A 15,389-nucleotide genomic window follows, 5' to 3' on the forward strand; every position below is an offset into this window, starting at 1 on the left:
TGTCTCGCCGTCTGATGATCAATCCCAGAGACTAATGTCTGCCTGCTAATTAAGCTGCAATCAACATATGCTTATCTCATTAGGGCTTCCCATTTTGGAATAACACTTATGAACTTAATCAACCTCGCTAAGCTTCAGTGGATCTGTGCTGCCGAGGAAATGAACAAGATTATGAACTGCAGCTATCTGGGTCAGGGCAGTGCACGGAGCAGATCTGCACGCAGTGAAAATCATACACGCTAATTTTAGATTCAAGTGCCCTCATTTTAAGTTTGACGCCAGGAATTTTGCCTCATGCCTCTGCCAAAGCTTTTTCTTTTCTTTCTTTTTTTTTTGCTGTAATTGAGGAAAAATAATCAAAGCTCCTGCCAAAAACACAAGAATTTAAGTGCCACTTTACGAATGTTTTGAAGGAAGATAAGCAACTTAGAATCCCCACTTTAAATGCATTTCAATCGAGAAATACTGCGAGCTGGAAATATATGTCTAAGAGGTGTTCAGCCTGGATGAGGTCAAAGAAAAAGTTGCCATGGCTCATTATCAGATCAAGTCTGACTTCTGACCTTTGACACACCTGAGCGGAGCACTGATTTGAGCCAAGATGGCTGCTCCCCAGATCATTGAGCCTCTGGCCAGAAGCAGCAGGAGGGCCTCATATTTTTATCCCTTGAGCTGTCTGCACCTTGGGTAATGAATTCACTGACCTTAGTGACAGGACCCAAAGTCAAGTCCTGGTCTGCAGCACTAAAGACAGATTATGATGCTAATATTATGTACTGGTTATGGAGCCAGAATTATGAAAGCATGTCCTGTTGTGCACCGGCAATATATAGAGCATGTCCTCGTTTCTGACAGGTGCTTTGGTTCTCTGATCGTATAACAATTTAAAAGGTACATTTTAATCATGTCAGTATTTACACGATTGTTCATAAAAACCTGAAGTAGTTTAATTTCCCTGCAGCCTTTCCACCTTTTGACATCCCTTCTCTCCTTCCGTGTCAAGGTGGAATATGAGGATGCTTGTGCGGCTCGTGTTCGGACTCTTCGTCCTCAAAGCGGTGGCGGCCAGCCCCAGGTTTTCCCGACAAGCGGGCGTGGACTCATACGACAGTGCTAACTATGATGTGGATCCAGACAGTAATGACTTGGAAAATCAGGATATCTACGACTACGAAGATCCTCCGGTAAGAAACTTTATGGCGTACAGGAGGGAAGAACTTCCAAACTCCCTACTAGGCCTTTAATCATGAACATAAGTTGCTGGGTCAGTAAAGAAATCACCTCATTTTGGTGGTTTTGATAGGGGTGCACCGTCAGGACAGATAGACCAAGCAACTGTTTGGGGCCCTTGAAAAAACATAAATTAGAAAAGTGTCTACCCTATAACAGACTTAAAGGGGAACTACCGTTTTTTACAACCTGGACCTTATTTCTGGCATAAAATACGATTGTTTACTCGCCCATATAACTTTTGTGTAATTTGCAGTCGTTCGGGAGATAATAAGATCAGTGTATATCCATACAGTGGGAGTGACTGGGGCACCAAAACGCAGCCTCTAAATAACGCATTATCTGCCGCAAAACTTGTTCATTTCACCATAATTTTGTTATCGTACGCTAGTGCTATTCCACGTTGAGTCCAGAGTCACCTGTTATCATCATCCGGGGTCTGTAGATTGACCTACAGACCCCGGATGATGTTTTCTGACCTGGATGATCTCTGAGCGCTGTGTGCACCTGCGACGGTTGGTTTGTTTACCTGTAATTTTGCGTCTGCTAGTTTTTTACAACATGGCTGAATATTTTTCCGATTCTGAGGTTGTGGACGAACCATAGCAGTAACAAACAAAATATTGGTGAAATGAACGAGTTTCGAGGCAGATAATGTGTTATTTAGAGGCTGCGTTTCGGTGCCCCAGTCACTCCCACTATATCCCACTATATGGATATACACTGATCTAATTATCTCCCGAAGTAATACAAATTACACAAACATTATATGGGCGAGTAAACGGTTGTTCGTATTTTACGCCAGAAATAAGGTCCAGGTTGTAAAAAAACAGTAGTTCCCTTTAACTAGTTTGGACTGGGGTGAGCACAGGTACATCTTCACCTGGGCCCCACCAGAAATAGGACCGATTGCCTGACATATACAGCGGACAGCTTAACAGCTTGCAGAAATCCTGATGATCTCATTTTTTCAAATATCACAAATAACAGTGGTGACAGTGTAACATTGGTTAACTGTCTGTGTTTTTTTTTTTTTTTGTCTGAGGTCGCCAGGTTCACTGAGCACACAGGGATCCCGTTGATACCAGCAGGGTCTGCTTTCCAGCTTTATGCGCGATTACGTCCAACTTATTTCGGTTTCATACCTCAGCCCCAGCCAGCATTGTACACTAACTCCGTTTGCATCTGGAACCATTTTCAGCTGTGGAATCGATCAATATTTATGCCTCAGCGAGAGTTTTTGTTTGCATAAATCCAAGAAGGAATACATTTTTATAAGACAGCGCTTGAACGTTTTGATCTTCATTGTTATTTGGTTTGGAGGTTGACCAAGCGAAGAAAAGCAGATTAAGAGGAAACGTGCAGGTAACACAGATGGGGAATCAGTTTCTGTACTACTTTCCCATTCAGATCTAACAAATACTCTCTTTTCTCTTTTTCTCTGTGTGGGAAAACTAGTACGGTGTCGCCAAATCTTTGACTGGCTTTAGCTATTAGCACAAAAAAAGTTGCATAGCTGTGCCTTCTGGGATTTTTTTTATTTTTCTAATATTCTGCTGAGGTTCTGTTTGGCACATCAGCTTTAAAAAGATGAGTGGAAACCGGTGGAAGGTTTTACGAACATGACAAATGGATTCCAGCAGTGCCCTTTAAATCAGCTCAAGCCGAGCGTGATGTGGCAAACCTGCAGGGCACACATTAAGAAGGCCTTAGCCAGATTTCATGTTACCACTTTACGCCCCTTTGTAGCAAGGAATTTAGACCAAGGCTGTGTCAAGATGGCACGAGGCAAATCATCCACACGGGATTTTCGACTGGCTCCACCTGAGCCGGCGACTTAAGTTAAACCTCATGCGGATTGCGCTCCCATTCCTGCACTTATCAACGGCCTGTCCCACGATATCCCACAGATATGGCGAGATGTCGTTCGAAGCCAAAAAGTACAGCCACGGCTTTTTAATCGGCGTGACTGGGCTCTGCTGTGCGAGGTTTTACAGCGGAGTGTTACACACGCAGCGTGGGAAAGCTGTCATGTGTTGCTTGGGAATGGCTTTGATGATTTCTCTCTGTCTAACGAGTCTGGGTATGACGCGGCACATTGCATAAGATTTTGTGGGAGTCTGTGGGAGCAGAAAGAGGAGAAACAGAGCAAAGTAAGATTACACAAAAAGGCTTCTCATCCGCACAGAATCAACACAAGGTTTTGAGTTATAGTCAGTGTTGAGAAAAAAGGGTATTGCCGGGATTGGTTGCCCCACTTTAACACAGTTAAAGGTGAAAGGGCAGATCTTCAGATAGACAAGAGTGAAGATTAAATGGATTTTTCTCCCCCTTTCTCTCTCTCTCACACACACATCAGATCTCAGAGGGGAGAAATGAAGCGAGCATGAGCTTAGTGCCTCTGGAATGCTGAGTCTTGACTTTCCACATCCAGCTCTCATTTGGTATTTCTCCTTTTTCTCTTCAGGGGCTTGTCTCTTTTGAGAGGCTCATCTTATCCAAACAAAATCGTCTTCTGTCTGCAGCAGTCAAATTCACTGCTTCACTTTGGTTCAGGCACTTCAGTTTGGCCAGGATGTTCGGTTTGTCCCCTAACCATTCCTCTTGAGTTGAGTAATATCTTCAGGGGCAAGTTTCTTCTTCATTAAAGCTGAAAATTAGATTTTTTTAACTTTCTGGGCAACATGATTTTCTACACTGGTGCATTTTAATTAAATCTGCTTGTTCGGGCTGTCACGGAGGTGTTGAAACATCTCTGAGGTCCATTCTGTGGCCGTTGTTTGCACTGCTGTTCAACTGGAATTTATCACTGTATAGTTAAAGTAGTGTCTGTTATTCCAATAGCTCTTTGTGAGGGCCTCTTTGGAAAACAAACACATACCAAAGTCAACCTTCATCCCCCTCCCCCCCAAAAAAATGTTTCTCTTTGTCAGTATAGTGAAAAAATTTTGGAACTTTCCTTGTGTCTTTATCTAGCCTGCAGCTGGAAAGACAAAGTTCAGCGTTTTGTAGCTACACCCACCGGCTGATTAGCTTAGCTTAGCAATAAAGACTGGAAACAGGGGGGAAACCGCTAGCCTAAACCTGTCCAAAGGCAACAAAATCCACCTCTAAAATCCCCCCTTCTACGTGGTGCCACAAGGTCTTTGTCTAACTTGTTCCGCTTGACGAACCCTAGGCGATGTCAGTGAGGTGGCTGATCGCAAATCTCATTTTGTGCGTTGTAAATGACAAAGCTGGGGAGCAAGAGTGTTGTTTCAGGCGAGGACTTCTTTCAGTACCTATGAATGCGTGTACTGATTGATATATATATACAGCAACAACACAACATTTGGTCTTGGCTTGATGCTCGCGCTTCACCATCTCTCCCTGTGCATTCTGTATCGCCATGCTGTTTCCACGAGTGTGTTTTTTACGTTTTTTTTTTCCCTCAGTGTTTTTGGTCGCCAGCCTCTCGCCTCTTCTTTCCCCTCGGGTATAGATGTTTGCTTTGGAGAAAGAGGGAAATGAAGGGGAGCGCTGCAGTGAGCTAACTCTGTGCAAGACTTTTCAAAGGCCTACCTTGTTGTATCCCAAACTGTGTGTCTCAGCCAAGCTTTAAAATGCTACAGTTGGGGCCTGAATATCTCCTCATTGCTGCATTTATTTATCCTTTTAACTCTTTTTCGGCGACACAAATGTTCAGTTTGACTTCATTCTCTGACAAATCATTTTGCTTTCTCTTGGCTTGTTGACATCTGATTCACTGAAAGCAGTCAGATATGGATCCTTGCAGCTACCATGTGTGTCTTGGTTCCACAAGGACCATTCCCTGTTTGGAGGATTGAGTCAGCCTTGCGGGTCTTGATAGAGCGTCAGGTACTACCTGTGGCAGTGTGTGGGAGTTCATTGCCCTCATCTGGAGGCTGATAGAACTGCAGCAAATCATCAAAGGGCAACTGGGAGGACTGTAAATGCAATGATGGATGCACCTAAAGCTTTTAATTGAGGAACCAGAAGGCACTGTAATTCATAAAACTTTATAGGTTTGGCAGCATTGTCGTTTTTATTTATTTCCCAACATAAAGGCTTCAAAAAAATAAAAAAATAAAAATGCTGTTCTACTTGATGGGCAAGGTTTTGAAACCAGCTTGCATGTGTTTTCTTGTCCTTGGATATATGCACTATACAAGTTTTTAAAGCTGCTTGAGAATTTACAACAGTGCAGTAATGTTGTTGTCATGGAAAGATATATATACAGATGTAGATTCAGAAAGCGCTCCTGATCAATGGCAGCTTTGCCACTGCTGCTATCTCTGTGGTGATCATCGGGTGCATCTACACTAAAAAAAAGTCCCAGATGGTTTCTACATTTCGGACTTCAATCTGAATGCTTTGCTTCCATCTAGTGGTGGAAATGTCGCAGCTATGCTGTGGTCTTGGAAGAACATGTGCTGCTCCTTTTAGTTCAGGATTCAGTGACATGACTGTTAGACACTTTCTAGACACTTAATACTACTAATGTTGTTTAAAGGAGATTTTATTGAATAAATAACTGTAGGAAAGGAAATACGTGAGAATGGAAGGAAGATGGTACGCATGAAAGATTAAAAATCAGTAAGGACGTGACACTCACAAATATCCTTAAAGTATATGATACTGACTTGTTAAAACTAACACCTTACTGTAAACAAATACAAATAAATATAAAAATGCTTGATGAATACCCAACTGAAACTCAGTTTATCTTGTTTGTAGTGTTTAGGCAAAGGTGTTGCAATTTTTCAGAGAATGCCATTGGTAATCTCTCAGAGCGTTTTAGGCTGAATCAGTATCAGTGATAAGGCAAATTTTATGCAAATCTACACTGAAATATCAAGGCTGAATATCTGCCTGAAGGGGGGCAAACAGCAACCCACTGATCCTGAACACATATTTAGTTAGGCCGTCAGTTTCTCCTGGAATGACAATAGATTTTTACAACACAAGAGGTCTACATCTGGATGTTATATATGTCAAAATAGATTTAAAACACTATTTATGAAGCTTAATTTCATGTCTAAAGACATCAGACTAAATTGCTTTTCTGATCCAATTCTAATATATTTCTGATTCACTGATGCTGTCTTTTTCTCAGGCAGAGATTGAAACACTGGCCCCACCTGACTATAACTACCCTGTACCCGAGGCAGAAGTGGAGGCAGAGGAGGGGGAGGAGGAAGAAGAGTTGCCCCTGAAACCCCAGTTTGTCCCTCAGGGTTCAGGGGGATCCGGTGTCCTCATGGGCCCAGACACACAGAAAGGTCTGAAGGAGCACACATATATATAGATATGCACCCCTGAAAATATATAAAGTTACTTTAGATTCATTTTTGAGAGAGGGCGTTGCTCTCACTTGGGTCTATGGAGTTGTGAAGGCAACATTGCCCAAAATGGCCAAAAACCAACTACGAAACACTCGTCTGTCCTCTAAACTCCTAATCTCCATCATGTGCAATCATCTTCTCCATGTGCATGTCATCCATTTAACCAGTTGTTAAATGTGTAATTGTGTCCATTTGTCTTTAACCTAACCCCCATTGTGAACTTTAAACTTGATTAATGATCAGTCTCATCTGTCTGTCTATTAATACCCAATCTTGTCTCTAACAAGAGGTGGAGCTGCTTCTGACGCCCATTGATATTCCTCATTCCGGGGATTTTGGGGGCTCCGTAGGGTCCGGGGTCTCCGGGGCCTCAGGAGCTTCTGGGGCTTCTGGGGCTTCTGGGTCCGGAGGCTCAGGAGACATACTGGTCTCCAGCGGCTCTGGGGGATCTGGTGACATTGTCCTGATGTCTGGAGCCTCAGAGGAGCTCCTTAGCTCTGGGGGATCTGGAGAGTTCCTGGTATCTGGGGATGTCTTGGTATCTGGGGATGTCTTGGTATCTGGGGCTCACTCTGGGGATGTCTTGATATCTGGGGATTACTCTTGGAAATTCTTGACATCTGGGATGGACTCTGGGGATATGTCAGGATCTGGAGATACCATTGGATCTGCTTCTTCTGGAGACTCCGGGGACTTTGCCTCTGGAGACTCTGGGATTTCCATTGAACTCCCCCTGGGCTCTGGCGGCTCTGGGGACCAGTCTGGTTCTGGGTTCTCTGGAGATCTTTTGATCTCAGTGGCCTCTGGAAGCTCTGGGGTTTCTGGGGACTCTGATGAGTCTGGGGACTTGGGGATAACATTATTATCTGGAGGTTAGTACCTTTACAGATCTTTGAGTAAAAACTGTTTCTTAATCTGTGTCATTCTGTATGTAACTCATGTTGATTATTTGTCTTAAATTCCATTTAACTGCTTCTTTTCTGTTTTGTAGTTAAATGTTGATCTTATTTGTGCTTCTGAGTGTCATTGTTTATTGTTTTTTACTCATAATCATTGTCTTTCTAACATCCCTGTCTCATCGATTGGTTTATGGGTTAATCGATTGTCCATCTTAACCCTTCATCTCCTAACCTCGCGTCTCCTAACCCTGATCCTTGGCTCTAACAAGAGGAAGAGCTGACCCTCACTCCTGAAATTATCCCCGAAGAGGCATCGGGTGCTTCTGGGGAGATCTCAAGGGCCTCAGGGGATATCGGAGCCTCTGGAGATTTAGGGGTCTCCGGGTTACCCTCAGGTGACTCTGGCTCTGCAGACTCTGGCTCTGGAGACATTGAGGTCCCTGTAACTCTGGTCCCTGACACTAGTAAAGGTCAGTATCTAGACTTGTGTGAGACATGTTAAACAAAGAGCCAAGGAAAGTTGTGGCCCAAGGACGCAGAAAATCACAACCATGCATGCTACTACTTAATGGGTTCAAACCCAGTAGCTTAGAAGCTAGCCTGTGAAGTTTCTGAACACTACTAGTGTTGCGATATGTTTTTATTTGTTTAAACCTTGCAGGGGTTACAGTTGATCTGATTTTACAGAAAATTCTGGAAACAGAAACATTTAGAAAGGGTCAAGATTTAGTGCCTGTAATGGCTCCACATGATCACATAATCTTTAGAAAAGAGGCTCAAGATCCAGAATCACATGCTCAACATGAAACAAGACAAGTAAAGGTTTAGTGGAAATGAAACCATTTCTTCCAAGCCAGGCAGACAGTGGACCGGTTGTATAAATAGTCAGCGCACTAATCAGGGAAGTGGATGCAGGTGTCCAAACAGCTGGGGATCATCAGGGTTGAATGACAGGAGAGCAGGGCAGGTAAGAGTTGTCAGATTGGAAATGGGCAGTTGGTGATAAAAAACAAGCAGAGAAGAATGAAACAACAGGAGACAATACACTGATCAGCCACAACATTAAAACCACTGACACGTGAAGTAAATACAGTCAAAACATTGAGCATCTTGTGACAATTCAGTGTTCTACTGGGAAACTTTTGGACCTTGCATTCAGTTGTGTGGATGTTACTTAGACATGTACCACCCACCTAGACTAGACCAGGCACCCCCACGACATAGCAATGACACTCCTTGATGGCAGCAGCCATCCCCAGCAGGAAGCAGGCCCAAATGCAAAAACCGTTTAGGAACAACTAAAAAAAAAAACATGAAAAACAGCACAAGGTGTTGACCTTGCCTCCAAATTCACTAGATTCCAAACTGATCAAGTATCTGTGGGATCATCCACAGAGGTCCCTCCCCTCAACCCACAGGACCCAAAGACACCCACACAAGGGAGACCCACACAATGTTAGGAAGGTGGTCATAATGTTATGCCTGATCGGTGTAGTGGACTTGAGCAAAAATGTGGTCACCATAAAAGAGACTCAAACCCATTTGAACTTTCCTTAATAGTGTTCTTGCGTGCTAATCATCATGTTGTTCCTAACAATGCAGCAAATCCCATTCCATGTTCCTAACAAGCTAAAACACGTCATGTAACTGTGGCAAACAGTGGGCAACTGATTGCCAGACTTCCTGTCCCATGTCTGTGCTGATCTAACCTGTTTCTCTAACACCTAATCTTGTCTCTAACAAGAGGACGAGCTGCTTCCGTCCACACCAGGAACCCCTCAGGAGGGTGCAGGCGGTACAGATGAATCAGGCTCCTCTGGCCTACCAGAGGAGCCTGATGAGCCAGACAAGCCCGATGAGCCTGAGGTTGTCACACGAGGAGGTCAGTACTGAAGAGCACGGAGCATGATATCGAACCACAGTTCCACCTTGGAACTCGAAATCCTGATAACCTGGATCCATTTTGATTAACGTTGCCCAGTGGTTTAGTATAACCTTCTTCTTTGGAGGTTTGAGTCTTACTCATTCTTTCTCTTAGTTATACATATTTTAATTCTTCCAACTCCTATTTTTCTTCTTCTTCTTCTCCTTGTCCACATATTCCAGGTATGCCCACTTGCTTGCTGTGCACGTGCCTCGGTGGTTCGGTCTACTGTGATGACTTGAAGCTAGATAGTGTACCACCTCTCCCCAAAGACACCACTCACTTCTACGCCCGCTACAACAGAATCACCAAGATCAACAAGTCCGACTTCGCCTCCATGAGTATGTTAACCATCATACCAGCAAAAATGAATGAATCCTGGACCGTGTTCAGAACCAAACATAAGTTTGAACGTCAAACATGTTTTAAGATGCAGTGAGCTCTCGGTGAACAATGACCGGACGAGTTTTCTCAAAGCTTCTTGTTTCCCAATACTTTTTCCTAACAGACAAGCTGAAGAAGATCGACCTAACCTCCAATGAGATAAAGTCCATCGATGAAAGAGCATTTTTGGGTCTGCCAGAGCTGGAGGAGCTGGTGATCCGGGAAAATTTCATCTCGCAGCTGCCGGGTCTCCCAGAGACCATGACCCTGATCGATGCTAGCCACAACAACATTGGCTCAAAGGGTATTCATAGGGAGGCATTCAAAGTACGTACAACTTTATTTACTTATTATAGATGATATCAGTTATCTCATTTGAATGGCAGCTGATTGAACAGGTAGTTCTTGAACAGTATAAGTTGGAAACAGGAAAATGGGAGAGTGTAGTTTTGACAGGGACGAAACTGTGATTGTTAGACAACAGGAGGTATTACAGGGCGTTTTCCGTATGCGCGGGTTAGCACCTACCTAAGGTGATGGAAGGATGGACAATCGGTGAACCAGCTACAGGGTAAATGGGCACCCAAGGCTCATTGCCGCTTGTGGAGCAAAGACTGGTCAGTGTGGTTTGGTCTCATATAAGAGCTACTCTTGCATATATTGCTGAAAGCCTTAAGACTCATAATGATGAAAAGGTAGCCGCAGATGTGTCTACAAGCCAAGGCTAACCACTGTTCACTACTAGAGGGTGACATGGAAATCAATTGTCGCTCCCATCCCATCCCGAGCCCACAAAAATACTCCCGTCATATCCCGTTGATTAATTGTTCTATCCTGTCCCTATCACGTTACCAACAGTGAAATTGACTCCCGTACTACGGTATTCCCGCGGGACTCCCGAAAAATTGTCACCCTCTATTCACTACGCATCAATGGAAGAAGCTGATCTGAACTAATTAATTGGGTTTTCTTTTACAACATTTGGGTGTCCAATGGCATGTATGTCGTTTAGGTGAGAAAGAGTTGGGAGAAGCACTTCCTGTTGGTTTTATTGATGTGGTTATTGTTGTCGTTGATCTATAGTTATAATTGGTGTAATCTGTAGTAAAATTTCACCATGCCAACAAATGTGGTATAAAATATTTTAGAAATAATTTGGAAATGGCCAAAGTGTGTCAACCAGGGAGCGATATGAAGTTTTTATATGTCACAGTCCAGATCTTGGTTCAGAATGTGAAGGATGCATATCCATACATTGGAAAAGAATACTTAAAACACGAATATTTGCATCAAACTTAGATATTGCACACTTTAGAGTTCTTTTTCTGCACATGATAAACATTGTTGAAGAAATTGTAATAGTGTTTGACCCTAAGATGAACAAATAGAAGCCTTGAGTTGCTAAAGGGATGAAAGTATCTGTGATTCAGCTATGTTGGCCATGTCACGCAGACTATTGCAGGGTGGAAGACACTTACAGCAAAAGAAAACACAGTCTTACACTTGACTCTTCCTTATAAGCTGTCACAAAACGTAAGATGTAAAAGTCTAGTCCAGTAATGATGTTTTTCTCCCTGTATACAGGATATGACTGGCCTACAGTACCTGTACCTAACAGACAACCACATTGATTACATCCCAGTGCCTCTACCAGACACCCTGCGATCTCTACACCTACAGGTATATTTCCTTTACGCTCGTATCTCTTCACTTTCCACCTGTGGCAGACTCCTTAAATTATGCAGAATATTTTTTGGATGCATTTGTTTACTTTGAAATTTGAACGTGAAACAACATGGACACTACATACAAGTGTACATACAAGCATTTAAACACATTTATACCATTTCTTATACAAGTCAAGAATAACGTAACAATCAGGGAAGCCACGTAACTCACGCTAGTTATCAAAGTGTCTACGTGATTATAAGAGATGAACATGCATCTTGGAAATGGCAATGACTAGCATTTTTGGCAGGCTTGGGTTAGGATTACTCGGGTCTGCCATGCCCCTGTACACATGACATTATCATCAAGTTATGGAGTCTTTGCCAACTTCTAAAGTTGTTCTTTTGGCTTCAAGGGGCATTGAGGGGGAACTTCCCAGTCAGATACTATTTTTTCTGATTATTACTACATCATATTACTGCACAAAACTTTTATAGTTCAAATTTTCTGTGTGCATGGAGATGACATCTCATCAACTATCCCTCTGTTGCAGCGTAACAACATCCAAATGATGCACGAGGACACGTTCTGCAACCTGAAAGATTTCAACTACATCAGGAACGCGCTGGAGGACATCCGTCTGGACGGCAACCCCATCAACCTCAGCAGGACCCCGCAGGCTTACATTTGCCTGCCCCGTATACCGATCGGGGATCTCATTTAACCACGCAAGACACGTACCTACACTCTTGCACACATTTTTGTACATACTGACACACCCACACACACACACACACACACAATCTATACAGTTCTCCAACAAACTACTACCAGTAAGGTGTTATACGTGCTGCTGACATTTAAATCAGTCCAACTGTGTGGAGAATTTAGTTTTATAATCACCTGCACACACGTGAATTATCATCCTTCATCTTCACTCTCTCAAATGCACGCATACAAACACACACACATGCACACAAGAACTTTCTCAAAAGCCAAACTGTTCCGCAACTTGATTAAACGATAGGCTGCGTTCGTAGAAATCAGTTTATTAAAAACCCTCAAATGGCATGTATGTTTCTGTTTAGTGTCTCTTCACGACTGACAAAAAAAAAAGAACATCCAGTAATATATTGTTTAAATATGTTTGTTTTGTAAAAAAAATAATATTAATATTAATGACGAATCTAACACTTTTGGCAATGTATGCTAGCATAAACTTATTGAAGCTGGAGCTCAATAAAAAGATAAATTGAGTATCTAATGCAATAAAAGACGCATTTAAACACAATCATTGGTTGTAAAGTCTATACTGTAATATATTATATATTCTGAAAAAAAAATGATTTTTTACATGAACTGCAATATTTGGTATATTACACTTCAAAAAAGATGTTTTAACAGTGCACAGTAGCCAATACTGTCAAGAGTGGATCAACTTAAAGACTATTGTTTGATTTGGGAGGGAGGGGCATTGATTATGTGGACGGGGTTAAGAATAATGCTAACAGCTTGCTATTGTGTGCTCTGTATGGAATAACCACAAGTGAATAAAGTCATTTTGAAGACCTCTCCGAACTAGGAGTGGCTCAACGTTTTCATTGACGGCTCACAGACGAGGAACATGTGGATTTTTAAATACGTGAGGGTGGAAACTACATCAGGAAATTGTTTTTTCAGAGGTAACTGTTGGGAGAAATCCTCGGTGTAAGAGAGGATTTTACAGCTGAATAGCATTAAATATTCAAATATGTAGTGATGTGAAAAGGTTTTCTTAAAAATGTTCAATAAGTTTTTCAAATAAATTAAGAAACCGCTCTTTTCTGTCTATTACGTCTGAGTCTTTCCCCTCGTTCCTCTCCTCCTCAGTCCTTTCCTTCTGATAAGAAAGTCTCTCCAGTCTTATTTTCTCTCGCTCCAGACCCAACCGGTCCCGGCACACGGCATCTTTGTCCTTTTCCACCATCACCCTCTCTTTCTCCATCAACGCCTTTTCTCTCTCCATCGTCGCCCTCTCTCTCTCCAGCAGGGCCCGGTCTCGGTCCAGGAGAGCCAGCTCTCTGTCCAGCACAGCCCTCTCCCTCTGCAGCACCAGCTGCTCCCTCTTCATCACTTCTTTCTCCCTTTCCATCACATGTCGATCACAGTCCATCCTACTCCTCTCGTCGTCCAATTCAACCTCTTGGCTGACGTATTCCATCTCACACTTTCCCTCCTGTGCCTCCGCCACCGCCTCCTCAAAGGCCTCATCCCCGTTTAGGGAAATCTCAATCTCCGGCCCCTCCATAACCAGACTCATAGCCGGGATAAACTTCCTCTTTTTGGGTTTAGAGATAGACAAGAAGTCATTATTGTCGTTACTGGGGAGGACCTTGAGGATGGGAGCAGTGCCCTCCAGTCGACCTGCCATGGCGTCATCCATCAGTGAGAAATAAGGCCATGTTTCGGGTGAGACTTTAACCCCTTCTGGAGGAAATCTTAACTCCTGAAGAGACAGACAGAGGGCAAAGAGTAAAGGGAGAATTGTGTCCAAATGCTTTATTAATCCAAGTGAGGGGGGAAAAAAATGTACCTTGTATCGCTTCTTCATGTTTTCCCATTTTTTAGAGGCTTGACTGTGGGTCATCTTGTGTTGCAAGCCCATATGTTTAAGGATAGTCCTGCAAATATGACATTGCTGAATATTCAGTTGTGACAAATTGAAAACCAATGACTCGACTCAGGTAATTATAAAAACAAGGTATATAAATAGACAAATACAATTAATTGATTTGAATAAATGGACACAAAACATGTTGATCATCATGTCTTATAATATTACTTCCTGGTCCACAGTCTTCATACTTTTAAATTTCTGAGAGCTTTAATGTTTGGGCATACCTCCATGCCAAAATGGAACTGTTTCTCTTTCCAGAAAAGAGGTAATGATTTGAAACCCTCAGCTTCACCAATTCCTCGATTTCTTTATTAGTTGCTGAAAGAAAGAGAAAGAAGACTTGATGACATTAATAGAAGAAGTTGCCGGAAGTGTAGAACATTATACCGGTCAAACTGAACTACAGGTAAGCCTTAACCATTGCCTGACTTTCCTTATAAATGTTCAAGAATGACACGCTCCAGTTAAGTGACGACACTCCGGACTGAGCCGTAAATGAAGTCGGTGTCGTGAATCCCTGCGCATGCGTACTAGAATAATGAATAAAGCTCTGTAAACCCTTACGCTTGCTTATGTTATTCAACGTGTACAGACGATTCTACATAAATTTAATTGGGGGTTATATATATAAGCATTTTTTATGTTCCGGTGAGCAATAAAAATACAGTTATGGCTCGTTTACAATCCATGTAAATAAAACCCGGGGGGCGTTACCAAAATGGCTGCCGAGTGGCAAGACTTGTCTTAAAGGACTTTCGTCTAATACACAGTTTTTACACAGTATTCAGACTGTAATTCTATATTTTACAGCCCAACCGACAAAAAAAAAAAACTCCATAACGGGAGAAGACTGACTGAAACATGCTGGTTAACTCACTTATACTAACTTTTATTGTTGGACGTAGGCAGCTTGCTTGCTGTACTCTAGTAGTGAAGCACACTTCCTAGGTGCCCTAGACAGCTCCATCTGAGTTGTTCGCTTCACTAAAAAAAAAACATTTCTGGTCGTCTGTACTTACGTTTATATGTATACTCCACGGGGCTGGCTTTATCGTACGTGGCGTTTGTGTAAGCGTGATCTTCGTATTCCATTTTTTTTATTTTTTTTCTAGTTTTCACTTCGTAGGAAAAGGCTGCTTCGACTGTTATTGCTTCAGAGTGACCCTACGTTCTTCTTCTCGGGTTGTTTTCTGAAGTGCACTTTACCGCCACCTGTGGATAAGGAAGCGTTAATGGTGGAGTCAACTCACTACCGCCACCCAGTGCCGTGGATGTTCAGCAAC

General features: G+C 42.6%; 2 protein-coding genes across 2 annotated transcripts; one reads left to right on the forward strand and one right to left on the reverse strand.

Moving 5' to 3' along the window:
• Positions 1-686: 686 nt before the first annotated feature.
• epyc (epiphycan) lies at positions 687-12,174 on the forward strand (the record flags this gene model as incomplete). The annotated part of the gene is made up of 7 exons (XM_084573875.1): positions 687-1,241; positions 6,314-6,512; positions 9,219-9,356; positions 9,581-9,739; positions 9,907-10,109; positions 11,367-11,462; positions 12,004-12,174. Exons 1-7 carry the CDS (start codon positions 1,011-1,013, stop codon positions 12,172-12,174), a joined length of 1,197 nt encoding a protein of 398 aa, XP_084430001.1. The 5' UTR covers positions 687-1,010.
• Positions 12,175-12,239: 65 nt separating this feature from the next.
• LOC311508289 (uncharacterized protein) lies at positions 12,240-15,296 on the reverse strand. Its single transcript, XM_084572999.1, has 4 exons — positions 15,126-15,296; positions 14,331-14,424; positions 14,023-14,110; positions 12,240-13,935 (listed from the first exon to the last, which is right to left on the reverse strand). The coding sequence occupies exons 1-4, from the start codon at positions 15,196-15,198 to the stop codon at positions 13,225-13,227; spliced, it is 966 nt and encodes a 321-aa protein (XP_084429125.1). The 5' UTR covers positions 15,199-15,296; the 3' UTR covers positions 12,240-13,224.
• Between the last annotated feature and the right edge of the window lie 93 nt (positions 15,297-15,389).

The sequence above is a fragment of the Chelon labrosus genome (assembly GCF_963514085.1).
Source record: "Chelon labrosus genome assembly, chromosome: 23".
In the NCBI taxonomy this organism is placed as follows: domain Eukaryota; kingdom Metazoa; phylum Chordata; class Actinopteri; order Mugiliformes; family Mugilidae; genus Chelon; species Chelon labrosus.

What these genes read in the sequence shown, in the direction of transcription:
- LOC311508289 (XM_084572999.1), bottom strand. Translation starts at nt 15,198, where the DNA reads ATGGAATACGAAGATCACGCTTACACAAACGCCACGTACGATAAAGCC. An exon ending in CGTGGAGTATACATATAAAC is followed by an intron (nt 14,425 to 15,125) that starts GTAAGTACAGAC and finishes TCTTTCTTTCAG; the next exon opens with CAACTAATAAAGAAATCGAG. An exon ending in ACATGAAGAAGCGATACAAG is followed by an intron (nt 13,936 to 14,022) that starts GTACATTTTTTT and finishes CTGTCTCTTCAG; the next exon opens with GAGTTAAGATTTCCTCCAGA.